We start from the raw sequence: 14,283 nt of genomic DNA, 5'->3' as shown, positions 1-14,283 counted from the left end.
ATCAAGATCTTGGTCAGGGGGATGCTGAGGGAAAGTGATCACGGAAGTGGCCACGTGGCTCACGTGGTAGAGCACTTGCCTTGAGGGACAGGGCCCAGGCCCAGAGTTCAAGCCCCATGACCAAAAAAAGAAAAGGAAAGTGATCTTCCCTTTCTCCCCTGCCTCAGGAATTCAGGGCCTCACATAGGCTAAGCAACTGCTTAAGTTGCTACCCTTGAGTCTTTAAGAGTTCAGTTTGAATCTAATCAAATCCTGTGATTGTGGGACATCCAGAGCAGAAAAACAGCAGGACCTGTGCTAGTGGTGAGAAGTAGGTCAGCTTGTAAAAAATGGTTTCTGTCCTTTCTCAGAGTCTCCCCTACCCTCAAACATAGATACAAATGAAAAAGATTTCTTGTGCCAACTGGTTTTGTTTTTGCCCCCAACACTGAGAAATGATTGCTGTCACCAAATACTTTTTTTTTTTTTGCTGGTTGTGGGGCTTGAACTCTGGGCCTGGGCGCTGTTCCTCAGCTCTTCAGCTCAAGGTTAGCACTCTACCACTTGAGCCACAGCGCCACTTCTGGCTTTTTCTGCTTATGTGGTGCTGAGGAATTGAATGCATGGCCTCATGCATGCAAGGTAAGCACTCTACCACTGAGCCACCTTCCCAGCCCCACCCAGTTTTTTAAAATAATGAACAAATTGAGTGTAGTGATGTGTACCTGTAATCCCAGCATTCAAGAGTCTGAGGCAAGCCAGGCACTGATGGTTCCTGCCTGTAATCCTAGCTACTCAAGAGGTTGAGATCTGAGGATCACAGTTCAAAGTCAGCCCAGGCAGGAAAGTCTGTGAGAATTTTTTTTTTTTTTTTTTTTTTTTGGTGAGTATCTTATCTCCAATGAATCACAGAAAAAAACTGGAAGTGGTGCTGTGGCTCAAGTGGTAGAGTGCTAGCCTTGAGCTGAAGAGCTGAGGGACAGCGCCCAGGCCCAGAGTTCAGGCCCCATGACAGACAAAAAATAAAAAGTAAGAAAAGTTAAAAAAAAAAAAAAAAAAGGGAAGAGCAAGAGGGCAATGGACTGAGGCTGGAGTATAAATTCGTGGAGGGGCCCTCTCTTCCAAGGGGGCTCTCCTGAGCCTGAGCCCGAGCCCAGGCCTGACTGGGGGGGTGCAGCTCCGCCTCCCGCGCTCCGAGGCGTCGTAGCCCCCCCCCCCCGACTCAGTGGCCGCGCAGCGGGTTCTCAGACTGGCACTTGTAGCTGCCGCGGCCATTTTGGTTGAGGGCACGAAGACAAAGCGACTCACGACCCCCGGAGTGGCAGCGCGCCGCGCACGACTAACGTCAGGGCAAAGTTCGGGGGTGGGGGGGGGGGGGGGAGATGCCGGATCGCCGCCATCTTTAGGAAGGTCTCTTCCGGTTCTGAGGTTGTGTCACCCGCCCTCAGCTCTGGATTTTCGTCACTCTCGTGGGCCCTCCAGAGGCTGCTTCCAGCCTCTTCTCAGGCCTCGTGCCAGGCCTTCGGGCCGGGCTGGGAGGGGTTCTTGAGCGCCGGGCGCCGCCCTGGAACCGCACACCCGGGCCGGGGGGCGGCGGCGGCCGGCCGGGTCCCATGGCGCCGCCTCTGGCCCCGATCCCCACCCGAGAGCCGAGCGGAGCAGGCCCCGCGTGCCGGAAGCCCGGGGCCGTGAGCTTCGCGGACGTGGCCGTGTACTTCTCCCCCGAGGAGTGGGGGTGTCTGCGCCCCGCGCAGAGGGCCCTGTACCGCGACGTGATGCGGGAGACCTACGGCCTCCTGGGCGCGCTCGGTGAGGCCCGGCCCGCCGCCCGGGCCCACGCCCCCCGCGCCCGAGTCCTGGGCCCGCATCCCCCCGCGCCCGAGTCCTGGGCCCGCATCCCCCCCGCGCCCGAGTCCTGGGCCCGCGCCCCCCGCGCCCGAGTCCTGGGCCCGCATCCCCCCCGCGCCCGAGTCCTGGGCCCGCGCCCCCCGCGCCCGAGTCCTGGGCCCGCATCCCCCCGCGCCCGAGTCCTGGGCCCGCGTCCCTCCACGCGCTGGGTCCTGGGCCCGCGCCACCCCACGCGCTGGGTCCTGGGCCCACGCCCCCCCCCCACCCCGCGTCCTGGGCCCAGGAGCCTCCATGCCCTCCCTGGGTGCTGCACGTCGAGTGCGGGCAGCCTCATGGCAGCGTGGGTTTTGCGTTCTTTTCTGCAGGAAAAGGAGGCACCAAGCCAGCGCTCATCTCCTGGGTAGAGGAAGAGGCTGAACTGTGGGGTTTGGATGCCCAGGATCCGGAGGTGGCCAGGTGTCAGGCGGGCACAGCCCCAGGTGAAGTATGGTTTCCTCGTGGGGACTTGTCTGCCTCCTCGTGACCGTCCTCAGCTCTGAATTGCTTTCGCAGCGAAGGCCACTTGTGCCCGGCCGCTGCCCAGCTCCCGTAGTTCAGTCTAGAAGGGGGCTGTGATTTCAGGTGCTGCTGCCGTGCGAGAACTTGTAGATCTCTGCACTGAGCACTTCAGTGTGTCACTGAGCTCCGCATCGTTACTCTGCCTCTTCTACCACCTCCGTTCTCTGATTCCATTGGTTTCTTTAGTTTTTCCTGTCAACCTTTGCAGTGTCAAGGTCCCAGTGGACCAGGCAGTGCCAGCCACAGCCATGCTGTGTGTGTGTGTGTGTGTGTGTGTGTGTGTGCTGGTCCACAGCCATGCTGTGTGTGTGTGTGTGTGTGTGTGTGTGTGTGTGTGCTGGTCCTTGGCCTTGAACACAGGACCTGACTGCTGTCTCTGAGCTTTTGTGCTCAAGGTGAGTGTTCTACCACTTGAGCTACAGCTCCACTTCTGACATTTTGGTGGTTATTGGAGAGAGTATCTCAGCTGGGTACCAGTGGCTCATGCCTGTAATCCTAGCTACTCAGGAGGCTGAGATCTGAGGATCGCCGTTCAAAGCCAGCCCAGGCAGGAACATCCGTGAGACTCTTTTTTTTTTTTTTTGGGTCCGGTCATGGGGCCTGAACTCTGGGCCTGGGCGCTGTCCCTCAGCTCTTCAGCTCAAGGCTAGCACTCTACCACTTGAGCCACAGCGCCACTTCCGGCTTTTTTCTTTTTGCTTATGTGGTGCTGAGGAATTGAACCCAGGGCCTTGAGCATGCAAGACCAGTGCTCTACCACTGAGCCACCTTCCCAGCCCCCGTGAGACTCTTATCTCCAGTTAACCATCAGAAAACCAGAAGTGGCGTTGTGGCTCAAGTGGTATAGTGCTAGCTTTGAGCTGAAGAGCTCAAGGACAGCACTCAGGCCCAGAATTCAAGCCTGTGTGTGTGTGTGTGTGGTGAAAGAGTCTCATAGACTTTCCTGCTCAGGCTGGTTTTGATCCACAGTCCTCAGATTTCAGCTTTGTGAATAAGGATTACAGGCACGAACCACTGGTGGCTCAGGCATGCCTTTTATTATGCCATTCTTGCTTTCTGCAACATTGATTCATCCTGAATGATCTGGCTTAGACACTGTCACACACTGCCTCCTGTCCACTCATTGCATGATCCAGCACAGCTTCACCCCCCCCCAAGGAGCAGCCTTGGGGCCCAGAGGTGGTTATGTCTGGGAGGTCTGTCATTGATAAGGGGTGTGGAGTTCGTGGACCAGGCTACACCAGAGTCTGAGTGTACCTCCTATTGCTTAGCAGATTCCAGAAACAAGGAAGAGAAGCGAGGAAGGGAACCAATGGAAGCACTGCAGGAGATACGTTCTACTGACCCTGGGCCACCTGGGATGCAGGGTCTGGGACTCCCTTCTGCTGGACTCCCTCAGGGCTTGGAGGCAGTAGCCAAAGCACCTCACCGCGGTCGTCCCCCACTCCGAGCCCACCCCTCTGTCCCCCGAGCAGACCAGCGTCATGGCTGCTATGTGTGTGGCAAGAGTTTCGCCTGGCGCTCCACGCTAGTGGAGCATCTCTATACTCACACCGGAGAGAAGCCCTTTCACTGTCCTGACTGCAACAAGGGCTTTGGCCGGGCCTCCTCCCTGAGCAAGCACCGGGCCATCCACCGAGGCGACCGGCCCCACCGCTGCCCTGACTGTGGCCGGGCCTTCACGCAGCGCTCCGCCCTCAACACGCACCTGCGGGTCCACACTGGCGAGAAGCCCTACTGCTGCGCCGACTGTGGCCGCTGCTTCAGCCAGAGCTCCGCCCTCCACCAGCACCAGCGGGTGCACAGCGGCTTGACCCCCTTCCCTTGTGCTGACTGCGGCCGAGCCTTTGCCCATGCGTCAGACCTCAGGCGGCACATGCGCACTCACACCGGCGAAAAGCCCTACCCCTGCCCAGACTGTGGACGCTGCTTCCGCCAGAGTTCAGAAATGGCAGCCCACAGGCGGACTCACAGTGGCGAGCGCCCTTATCCCTGTCCTCAGTGTGGCAGATGCTTTGGCCAGAAGTCAGCCATGGCCAAGCATCAGTGGGTCCATCGCCCTGGCGCTGGGACCCGCGGGAGCCGAGGATCTAGCGGGTTCCCTGGGCCACTGGCCCCTGACCCAGGAGACCTGGACCCACCTGTGGGCTTCCAGCACTATCCAGAGATATTCCAGGAATGTAGGGCATGGCCTTAAAAGGAGGGGGGGAGCGGGTAGAGATCTAGACATTGCCTGAAGTCCTACATGGGCACAGAGTCATGAACCTGTATGGCTGACCTCCAGGGAGATTACAGAATTTCTATCAAGAGCTGGTGGTGGGGACTGTGGCCCAAGCTCTAGGAGCTGTCACTGCAACACAGAGGTGACCTGAGAAACCCTGCTAGAACTTCACTTGGGAGGCAGCACAGTTTCTCCATTCAGAGGTAGGAAAGCAAATTGAGGCAAATTGTTTGACCAGTTACCCCGTTGGGAAGTTCAAATGAATGGCTCTATCAGAACAGGGCCTTTGGCTGCCTATACTTAGATCCTTCCAGGCAACGTTGTCAAAATTTAAAAATTGGAGTATTTCACACAAAAATCCCAAGTTTCTGCTTTCTCCTGAAAACAGATTGGGAGGCAGATGCCAGTGGCTAACAGCTGTAATCCCAGCTACTCAGGAGGCTGAAATCTAAGGATTGAGGCAGACATAGCTAAAAGATTCCTATCTCCAATTAAGCAGTAAAAAGAAGTGGAGGTATGGCTCAAGTGGCAGAGTAAAAAATTGATTAAGAGTGTGAGACCCGGGGCTAGAAAGGTGGCTCAGGGGTAAAGCACTTGCCTTGCATGCTTGAGGCCCTGGGTTCGATTCCTCAGCACCCATAAGCAAAAAAAAAAAAAAAAAAAGCTGGAAGTGGTGCTGTGGCTCAAGTGGTAGAGCGCTAGCCTTGAGCTGAAGAGCTGAGGGGCAGCGTCCAGGCTCAGAGTTCAGGCCCCACGACTGGACCCAAAATAAAACAAAAAGAGTGTGAGACCTTGAGTTCAAGTCCCAGTACTGGTACAAGAAAAAAAAAAAGGCAGTTTGAGTTTTTATAAAATTACAGCAGATGGCTGACGCCAAATGAGCTTGCTTTCACCTCGGCCCCGCCCAGGACTGTACATCAGCCCCTGACCAAGTTTCAGTTGCATTTTAAAGAACAAAGAAATGAGCAACATTTTATTTTCCCTTCATGAGTCATGGTGTCATTATAGTCTTCAACTGGCTAGCCCCTTAATCTCTCAAGCGCTGGGATTACAGATGTGTACCATTACTCTTTTTTTTTTTTAAGTTCTTTTTTGTTTTGGTCAGTCATGGGGCCTGAACTCTGGGCCTGAGCATTGTCCCTCACCTCTTCAGCTCAAGGTTAGTGCTCTACCACTCGAGCCATAGTGCCACTTCTGGCTTTTTCTGCTTATGTGGTGCTGAGGAATCGAACCCAGGGCCTCATGCATGCAAGGCAAGCACTCTACCACTGAGCCACCTTCCCAGCCCTTTATTTTATTTATTTTTTTGGTCGGTCATGGGGCTTGAACTCTGGGCCTGGGCGCTGTCCCTGTGCTCTTCAGCTCAAGGGCGAGCACTCTACCGCCTGAGCCACAGCCCCACTTCCGGTTTTCTAGTGGTTTATTGGAAATAAGAGTCTCTTGGACTTTCCTTCCCGGGCTGGCTTTGAACTGAGATCCTCAGATCTCAGCCTCCTGAGTAGCTAGGATTACAGGTGTGAGCCACTGGCACCTGGCTTTTTTTTTTTTTTTTTTTTTAAATTTCCGTTGTGGGGCTTGAACTCTGGGCCTGGATGGTGTCCTCCCTCAGCTCTTCAGCTCAAGGCTAGCTCTCTACCGCTTGAGCCACAGCACCACTTCCGGTTTTCTAGTGGTTTATTGGAGATAAGAGTCTTACAGACTTCCCTGCCTAAGCTGGTTTTGAACGGCGATCCTCAGATTTCAGCCTCCTGAGTAGCTAGGATTACAGGTGTGAGCCACCAGCACCCAGCCAGTGGATTTCTTAAGCCCATGTTTCTGATAGAACAGAACAGGCCTTTTTCAATGTGTTTTCCTCCCGACCCCCACATCTGTCTGCGGGGCTCCTGGTATGAGGAGAGCTTATAGGTGATGGGATGCAGGAGGGAAGTAAAAGCCAGCTTTGTTTCAGCTTTGTATCTCGGAGCTTTTGTAGCACTGTCTTGTTTATCAGCTCATCTCACCTTCATAACTGCCTGGGGAAAGCAGCAGTTTGCTAGCAGAAGACAGTCCAGAGGAGGCAGGCAGGGTGGAATCATCCAAACCAATCCAAGCGACAGACCTGCTGGGAGTCAGCATCATGCTCAGCTGGCACTAGCTCTTGCTTTTGGAGGGAAGGCTCTGAGAGTGTCTTCTAGTCTTATGGGGGCCTTCTCTGGAGAGTGCTAGGGTCCAGGCCTGCTTAGTCACTTCAGAGACCCAACCAGGGGAGTTGCCTGTGGGATTTAAACCAGAGAAGATCCTAGATTTCCCATCCTTTTGTAATTAGGGGCATAGACTAGGGGAGGCTACATAGTCTTCCCAAGGTCATGTACACTTAAATTCTAGGGTTTAGGAAGTGGCCCTGTGGCTCAAGTGGTAGAGCGCTAGCCTTGAGCTGAAGAGCTCTGCCCAGGCCCAGAGTTCAAGCCTCATGACTGACCTCCCCCTCTCCCCCCCCCAAAATTCTAGGATTTAGCCAATTGCTGCTGGCTCATGGCTATAATCCTAGCTACTCGGGAGGCTGAGATATGAGGAACATAGTTCAAAGCCAGCCAGGGCAAGAGAGTCCATGAGACATCTCCAATTAACCACCAGAAATCTGGAAGTGGTGCTGTGGCTCAAAGTGGGAGAGACTAGCCTTGAGCAAAAAAGCTCAGGGACAGCACCCAGTCCCTGAGTTCAAGCCCAACCACTGACCCTCCCCCCCCAAAAAAAATTCTAGGGTTTAAACATAGGTTTTCAGTGTTGCTTAAGCTGGTGCTAAGTTCTTGGGTTCAAGGGGTCCTTCTGCTTCAGCCTCCCAAGTGGCTGGATCTGCAGGTGTGTGGCAGGGTATTATTGTCTTCACATCACTTGTGAGTTCTTTTCCAGCCTCAGAGCCGGGGTTCTGGAGGTGTCTGCCGGTTCTCTGTGAAAACACAAGATACCGACCGTGGGACAGTGATAAGCCCACGCAAGGGAAAAGCCAGCCTGAGAACTGCAGACCAAACAGAAAGAAATCTTGCACCAGTTGTGTGGTTCAAGTAGAGTACTTGCCCAGTGAGTGTGAAGCCAACTTTAACTCCCAGTATATATTAAAAAAAAAAAAAAGACGAAATACACATCTTCACTCTAGGTATCCACCATCATGAACAAGGACCATTCTTTTTCCAAGTTTGGTCAGACTTCCTCTCCATCACCTTACACCTCCATTCACCCTTGACCATGAATTCCTTTGTGATCAGAGTTCCACTTCGAGGAGGTGATGGAGCAGCCAGCTAGAGCAGTCTGTCTTGCCCTGATCAGAGGAGATGGCACCTTGGAAGCATGGTGGTCTTTATCCTCTGCTGAGTTGTGTATGCTTGGCTATTCACCCAACATCCACCCTGTGTGTCTGGCCTTCCTTTGGGAGGAAGAAGTCCTATTTGCCAACCTGAAAAACCTTTTGTAGTTTGTTGGCCATACTGGTGTGTGTGTCTGTGGAACCCAGAGCCTTTCACATGCTAGACAAGCACTCCCCAGCTACATCCCCAACTCCTGGACAACTTCTTAAGAGGCAGGAAATGAAATGATGCTCTGGAGAAGCAATGAAGAGATTTCCATCGAACCCTCCAAGTTCACCCTCAGTTTTTCTTTGGAAGACTGACTTATGTGCCACCTGTCACGGGAAGGCACATGGAGGAGAAGAGGTGCCGTGGCAGTCGGTGCTGCCTTTACACTAATTTACAGCAGACACCTGGGCAACTACCCAGGGATCAAGGGCTGCCTGGGGGAAGCCCAGCTTGAAACACGGGTTTTCAGCTCAGGCTCCAGCCAGATGTGGCCTCTGCCCCTCAGCTTGCCAATTAAAGGTGCCAAAATTACTGTTTAAAATTGAAATGCTTTGAAGTTTGCAAGGCTTGCCCAGGGCCCAGAAACCAGACCTAACTCCTCTGTTTCTGGCTCTTACTCAAATCTCCATGATTCAATCAGTCTTTAAGCTTCAGCCCCACTCCATTCTTAGCCGTTCACTTCTTGACGTGAGTACTTCTGCCAAAGGCAAGGCTCTTTTTTCTGTCTGCTGTAACAGGTCTTTGAGACTCAGCCACAGATGCAATGTCCAAATGGACATCCACAATGAAAAGGCCATCACGACATTGCTCATTCCTAGTTTTACTAGGCCACTTAAAGGGAAGGTAAAAATTTAATTGAAATAAAAAGGTATCAACTTTCACTCTAAAACCCTCTAAAATTATTTGATAGCTTTGTATGTCTTTCTAGGAATAGGATACACATAACACATATAAGCTAAACTGAAGACTCTAGGCCAGTACAACTCCCTGTATTTGTGGAAGATTGGTTCCAGGACCCTGTGGATATTAAAAATCCTCTGAAGTACTGGGCACCAGTGGCTTGCACCTCTAATACTAGCTACTCAGGAAGCTGAGATCTGGACAAAGTTTTAGGATAAACAGACATTGTGCATTTTTCTTTATGGCATTTAAAGCAACGTCTTAATATGTAGCCTAGGCTAATTTTGAACCCAGCTTCCCAAGTCTGGGATTACCGGTATTGTGTTTGTTAGGTAAACTCTACTGAGATAATTTCTCTCCATTCTTTTACCACTTGGCATACTCCAAATTATTTTTCTCATTTCAGTAGAATGAAGATACCATCTTTTCTCCCAGCCAGCTTCTCTTCATTTGTTTGGTTAGGCAACAAGAAAACACACAATTCAAGGCTGCTACATCACACACACAGAAGTTGGCTCATTAATGGTCAGGAATGCTACCAAACTTGTTTTGGAATGAAGGATAGGAAAAGAACAAGATTGGATGATTAAGTTGTCTTTCGAGGGTCACTTTCTCTGTCATTCAAGACTGCACCTGGGGCAGTGTTCTCGGGTTCCCTTCCTCTACAAGCCTTCATTCAAGCTAGACAGGACGGGAGAAGAGTTCCTGGATACCTTTAGGTGCAGATGCTTCTCTCTGTTCTGCTCTCCTCTTCTTTTACCTTCCCCAGCAAGTGAATTCTGTTTCACAGCGAGGAAATCCAGGAGCCAGAGATGGAATTAAACTCGGGCTTTCGGGAAGATTGGGTGGGGGGGGGGGCGCGGAGGAGAGAGAAGCGAGCTAATAGAGAACGAAAGGGCTTCCTGTGTGGAAGGATCACTGGAAGGAGGAGGTGCGGGGAGGAAGCGGGGGAAGAAGGGTCACTCGGATCCCTTGGCTTTTAGTCTTCAGAGATACATTATGCAGGGCAAGCGGGCGCGGGAAAAGTTTTGAGAGCACCGGCCGAGCTCGCAGAGAGATGCCTGTCACTTCCGTCCCCCTCCCTTCCACAGACCCTTCAGACGCGGAGAGGTGGAACCAGCCTGAGCGCCCTCAGCCAATCAGAAAGGCGCCTCGCGTTCCCTGGCGACCGTTAACGCCAGGCCGTCCGTGGAGGAGAGGCCTGTAGTCCCATTGGCCAATCGCTGATCTCACTGGCAAGTAGGGGCGGGGCCTCTGGAAAGGAGGCGGGACTGTCTCCTTGGCAACGGTCCCAGCACTCCAGGGGTGGGGGGGAGTCTGGGAGGTGCAGGGAGGGGAGGTGCGGGAGTGGGGGTTCTCAGGTGTTGGGAGTTCAGCCACGGGGTTCCGGACCCTAAAGCCTCCATTGGGCCAAAGGGGGTCCGCCAAGGTTCCCGAGGAGCGGCCGGAGCTGACCTGCAGGCTCGGAAGGGGAGGGCGGGAGGGGAGGGAGACACCGCCCCCACTGGCGCCGGGAAGCGTCGCTCGTGCCCGCTGACCTTGGTCTCGCTTGTCGCCTCGCCCTTGGCCTCACGCATACACGGACACTGGGTCCTAGAAGTCAGCAGACGCCCTTGCATAGAAGGAGACCCGGGACACAGGCACGCAGACTGGTCCAGGCCCCTTCCCCCCACGTCTGCTCTGGGGCGCCGGGTCCCCCCGCTACCCCAGCGCCGGGGCCATCCAGTCCAGGGTTAATGCCAACGAGTTTCCACCTCCAGCCGCTCCTAGAGAGGCCGCGGCGCGAGCCAGCGGGGGGACCTGGCCTCGGACGGACACTTCCTGTGAAGGGGGAGGGGGTCGGAGCGCCGCGGCCCAGCCCGAGGTTGGGGGGCGAGACGGCGGGGTCTCGGGCTGGGAGCGGTGGCCGAGGGCGCCAGGGCGAGTGGTGAGGCCCCTCATCTCCGAGCCCACGACGCGTGGGGACCCGTGCGGGCCGCAGGGCGAGCCGAGACCTTGGGAGGGGGGCGGGGCCGCGGGCAGGGGAGGGGCCGGCGGGCCGGAGAGGCCCGGGGTCAAGACGTCCGGCCTCGGGGGCCCGGGGCTGGGCAGCCGGGTCTCCCGGACGGCGCCGAGCGGGGCGAGTGGCGAGGGCTCCGATCTCAAGGCAGCCCGGCTGGGTCGCAGGATCGTCCGCCATCGCCACCGCCGCCGCTGCACCGGGAGCTGGCTGGGATGGAGCGGGAGGAGTCGCCGTGGGGCCTCGAGCCTCGGGATGTGCAAAGTCCTGACGAAATGGGGAGCCCCGAAGGGTCCCTCAAAGGTGAGGGACTGCCCCTCCGGGAAGTGTACCTGGGCGCGGGATAAGGGACTGTAGTCCGTGGGAGAGCAGGGGCGGGGTGGGGGTGGGGGCTTGGCCATTTGGGACTGGGAGGAGGGCTGGGTGTTCTGGATCTGGGGAGAAGTGGGGATTTCAGCACCTGCTCAAGGGCCCATGGCTCTGTGTGTGTGTGTGTGTGGGGGGGATCCAGAAGAGGTTTGTGGCAACTAATGGATCAAATGATCTTCCGGACACCCATAAATTCTGGGTTTTGTGTAATTCTTTGATCCTGCAGGCAACACGAGTGAGAATGAGGAAGAGGAAATTTCTCAGCAAGAAGGCAATGGGGACTATGAAGTTGAAGAAATACCTTTTGGCCTTGAACCCCAAAGCCCTGGGTTTGAGCCATCAAGCCCAGAAATTGAATCCCAAAGCCCCAGGTTTGAGCCTGAAAGCCCAGGGTTTGAGTCCCGAAGCCCTGGGTTTGTGCCCCCAAGCCCTGAGTTTGCACCCAGAAGCCCTGAATCAGATCCTCAGAGTCCAGAGTTTGAATCCCAGAGCCCTAGGTATGAACCCCAAAGCCCTGGCTATGATCCCAAGAGCCCAGGCTATGAACCCAGGAGCCCAGGTTATGAGTCCCAAAGCCCTGAATTTGGTTCTCAAAGTCCCAGGTATAAATCTCAGGGTCTGGGACATGAATCCCAAAACTCTGGAGATGAACCTCAGACTCCTGAGTTAAAAATCCAAAACCCTGAACTTGAAGCTCAGAGTTCTAAATTCCAGGAAGGTACTGAGATACTTCTGAATCCTGAGGAAAAGAATCCCTTAAGCATCCCCTTAGGAGTTCACCCCCTGGACTCCTTTACTCAGGGGTTTGGGGAGCAGCCCACAGGAGCTCTATCCCTAGGGCCGCCTTTTGAGATGCCTACAGGGGCCCTGTTGTCGACGCCCCAGTTTGAGATGCTTCAGAACCCCCTGGGTCTGACAGGGACCCTCCGGGGTCCAGGGCGGCGGGGTGGCCGGTCCAGGGGTGGGCAGGGCCCTCGGCCTAACATCTGCGGTATCTGCGGGAAGAGCTTCGGCCGGGGCTCCACCCTGATCCAACACCAGCGCATCCACACGGGGGAGAAGCCTTACAAGTGCGAGGTGTGCAGCAAGGCCTTCTCCCAGAGCTCCGACCTCATCAAACACCAGCGCACACACACCGGCGAGCGGCCCTACAAGTGTCCCCGCTGCGGCAAGGCCTTCGCCGACAGCTCTTACCTGCTGCGACACCAGCGCACCCACTCTGGCCAGAAGCCCTACAAGTGCCCGCACTGTGGCAAGGCCTTTGGCGACAGCTCCTACCTCCTGCGACACCAGCGCACCCACAGCCACGAGCGGCCCTACAGCTGCCCCGAGTGCGGCAAGTGCTACAGCCAGAACTCGTCCCTGCGAAGCCACCAGCGGGTGCACACCGGGCAGCGGCCCTTCAGCTGTGGCATCTGCGGCAAGAGCTTCTCCCAGCGGTCGGCGCTCATCCCCCACGCCCGCAGCCACGCCCGCGAGAAGCCTTTCAAGTGCCCCGAGTGCGGCAAGCGCTTCGGCCAGAGCTCGGTGCTGGCCATCCACGCCCGCACCCACCTGCCAGGCCGCACCTACAGCTGCCCCGACTGCGGCAAGACCTTCAACCGCTCGTCCACGCTCATCCAGCACCAGCGATCGCACACGGGCGAGCGGCCCTACCGCTGCGCCGTGTGCGGCAAGGGCTTCTGCCGCTCCTCCACGCTGCTGCAGCACCACCGCGTCCACAGCGGCGAGCGGCCCTACAAGTGCGACGACTGCGGCAAGGCCTTCTCGCAGAGCTCCGACCTCATCCGCCACCAGCGGACCCACGCGGCCGGCCGCCGCTGAGCCGTGGCCCCCGGCGAGCCAGGGCCAGCCGGAGGAACCTTCTAGCTCCAGAGGGGCCAGCGTGCACGAAGTTCCAGGCGCCGGAGACGAATGGGGAAATGGGCTATGAAGAGAGAGGGTCGAGGGCGCCCACCGGGGGCAGCAGGAAGTCCGGGGAGAGACCCAGAAAGGGCGAGCGGAGAGCAGGCTGGGCAGCAGGCCACTCCCCGGTGGGCGCCTGGCTCGGCAAAGGCCAGGTGGGGAGGGGGGGAGGGGAGGGGAGGCTTCCTTAGAGTTGGGTAGCTTAGATTGGTAGCTGCGGAGACCCTGGTTGCGGCAGGAAGGGGTAGAAGGGTAGGTAGGGCGGGGAGCAGGGCCTGGGCCTCAGTGCCAAACCCCAGCCTGCCTTGTCTTCTTGGGTTTGGGAGCCCCTGCGTTTGAGTTCAATAAAAAAAAAACTTTTATGTGGTCAAAGAGACTTGTCCTTCAAATGTGTGTGTACACAGTGCCCTGGGCAGTGGGAGAGGCTAGTCAGGGCTGAACAGCCAGGGGGGGGCCCGGAGCCTTGTCCGGGGAGTGCTTTTATGTTGGGGGTTTCATGCGAATGCCATCTGATGTTCAGGAGATGCCACTGCCCATTTACAAGCTGCAGAGCCACCAGGCCAGGGGAATGCTCAGCATGACGCGCTCTGTTCTCATCACAGAGGGTCTGTCTTTGGCCAGAAATCACTCCCGATTCCCAGGCTCAAGTCTAGTCTGCTTTCCAGCTGCCCCACGTGTGCAGCCCTCTTCTTCAGGCTCTGACAACAGAGGGGGTGTCTGCAGATACAACCCCACCAAAAGCAGGTATCTGACCTGCCATGCACACTGCTTCAGACCCCATGACCTTCCCGCAGGTATCTGACCTGGTGTACACACTGCTTCAGACCCCATGACCTTCCTGCAGGCTGGCCCTGATTTGTCACAGCGCTGTCCTTTGGGACCACCATAGTTTGTAAAATTACACAAAACCCAGACTTTTTCTTGTGGGGAATGCATGGGGAATTAGTGCCTTCAATGAGTCTAGAGGCTTCTGGGGGATTCTGGAGTGTGGCATCTTGACCTTTGCTGAGGACAGGCACTTGGGTGTCACTTGCTGTTGGGCACAGCTTGAGACATCTCCTAAGGGCTGATGGTGCCCCTGCAGTTCATTTCACAGAGAAGGAAAATGAAGGGCACAGAGCCAAGTGACTCTCAAAGTCACTGTGTGACTAAGAGGCAGATGTGACATTGAGATC

At 55.9% G+C, this 14,283-nt stretch overlaps 1 protein-coding gene across 1 annotated transcript; it reads left to right on the top strand.

Moving 5' to 3' along the window:
• The first annotated feature begins 1,466 nt into the window (after positions 1–1,466).
• LOC138841772 (zinc finger protein 768-like) lies at positions 1,467–13,480 on the top strand. Its single transcript, XM_070042662.1, has 5 exons — positions 1,467–1,788; positions 2,193–2,306; positions 3,657–4,565; positions 10,817–11,137; positions 11,430–13,480. The coding sequence occupies exons 1-5, from the start codon at positions 1,593–1,595 to the stop codon at positions 13,025–13,027; spliced, it is 3,138 nt and encodes a 1,045-aa protein (XP_069898763.1). The 5' UTR covers positions 1,467–1,592; the 3' UTR covers positions 13,028–13,480.
• The last annotated feature ends 803 nt before the right edge of the window (positions 13,481–14,283 follow it).

Source organism: Dipodomys merriami, unplaced genomic scaffold, assembly GCF_024711535.1.
Source record: "Dipodomys merriami isolate MVZ:Mamm:240054 unplaced genomic scaffold, mDipMer1.0.p SCAF_328, whole genome shotgun sequence".
Taxonomy (NCBI): Eukaryota; Metazoa; Chordata; class Mammalia; order Rodentia; family Heteromyidae; genus Dipodomys; species Dipodomys merriami.
Note: the sequence above shows the minus strand (reverse complement) of the source record. Positions and strands in the feature narration are given on the sequence as shown.

What these genes read in the sequence shown, in the direction of transcription:
- LOC138841772 (XM_070042662.1), top strand. Translation starts at nt 1,593, where the DNA reads ATGGCGCCGCCTCTGGCCCCGATCCCCACCCGAGAGCCGAGCGGAGCA. An exon ending in TCAGGCGGGCACAGCCCCAG is followed by an intron (nt 2,307 to 3,656) that starts GTGAAGTATGGT and finishes CCTATTGCTTAG; the next exon opens with CAGATTCCAGAAACAAGGAA. An exon ending in CCCCGAAGGGTCCCTCAAAG is followed by an intron (nt 11,138 to 11,429) that starts GTGAGGGACTGC and finishes TTGATCCTGCAG; the next exon opens with GCAACACGAGTGAGAATGAG.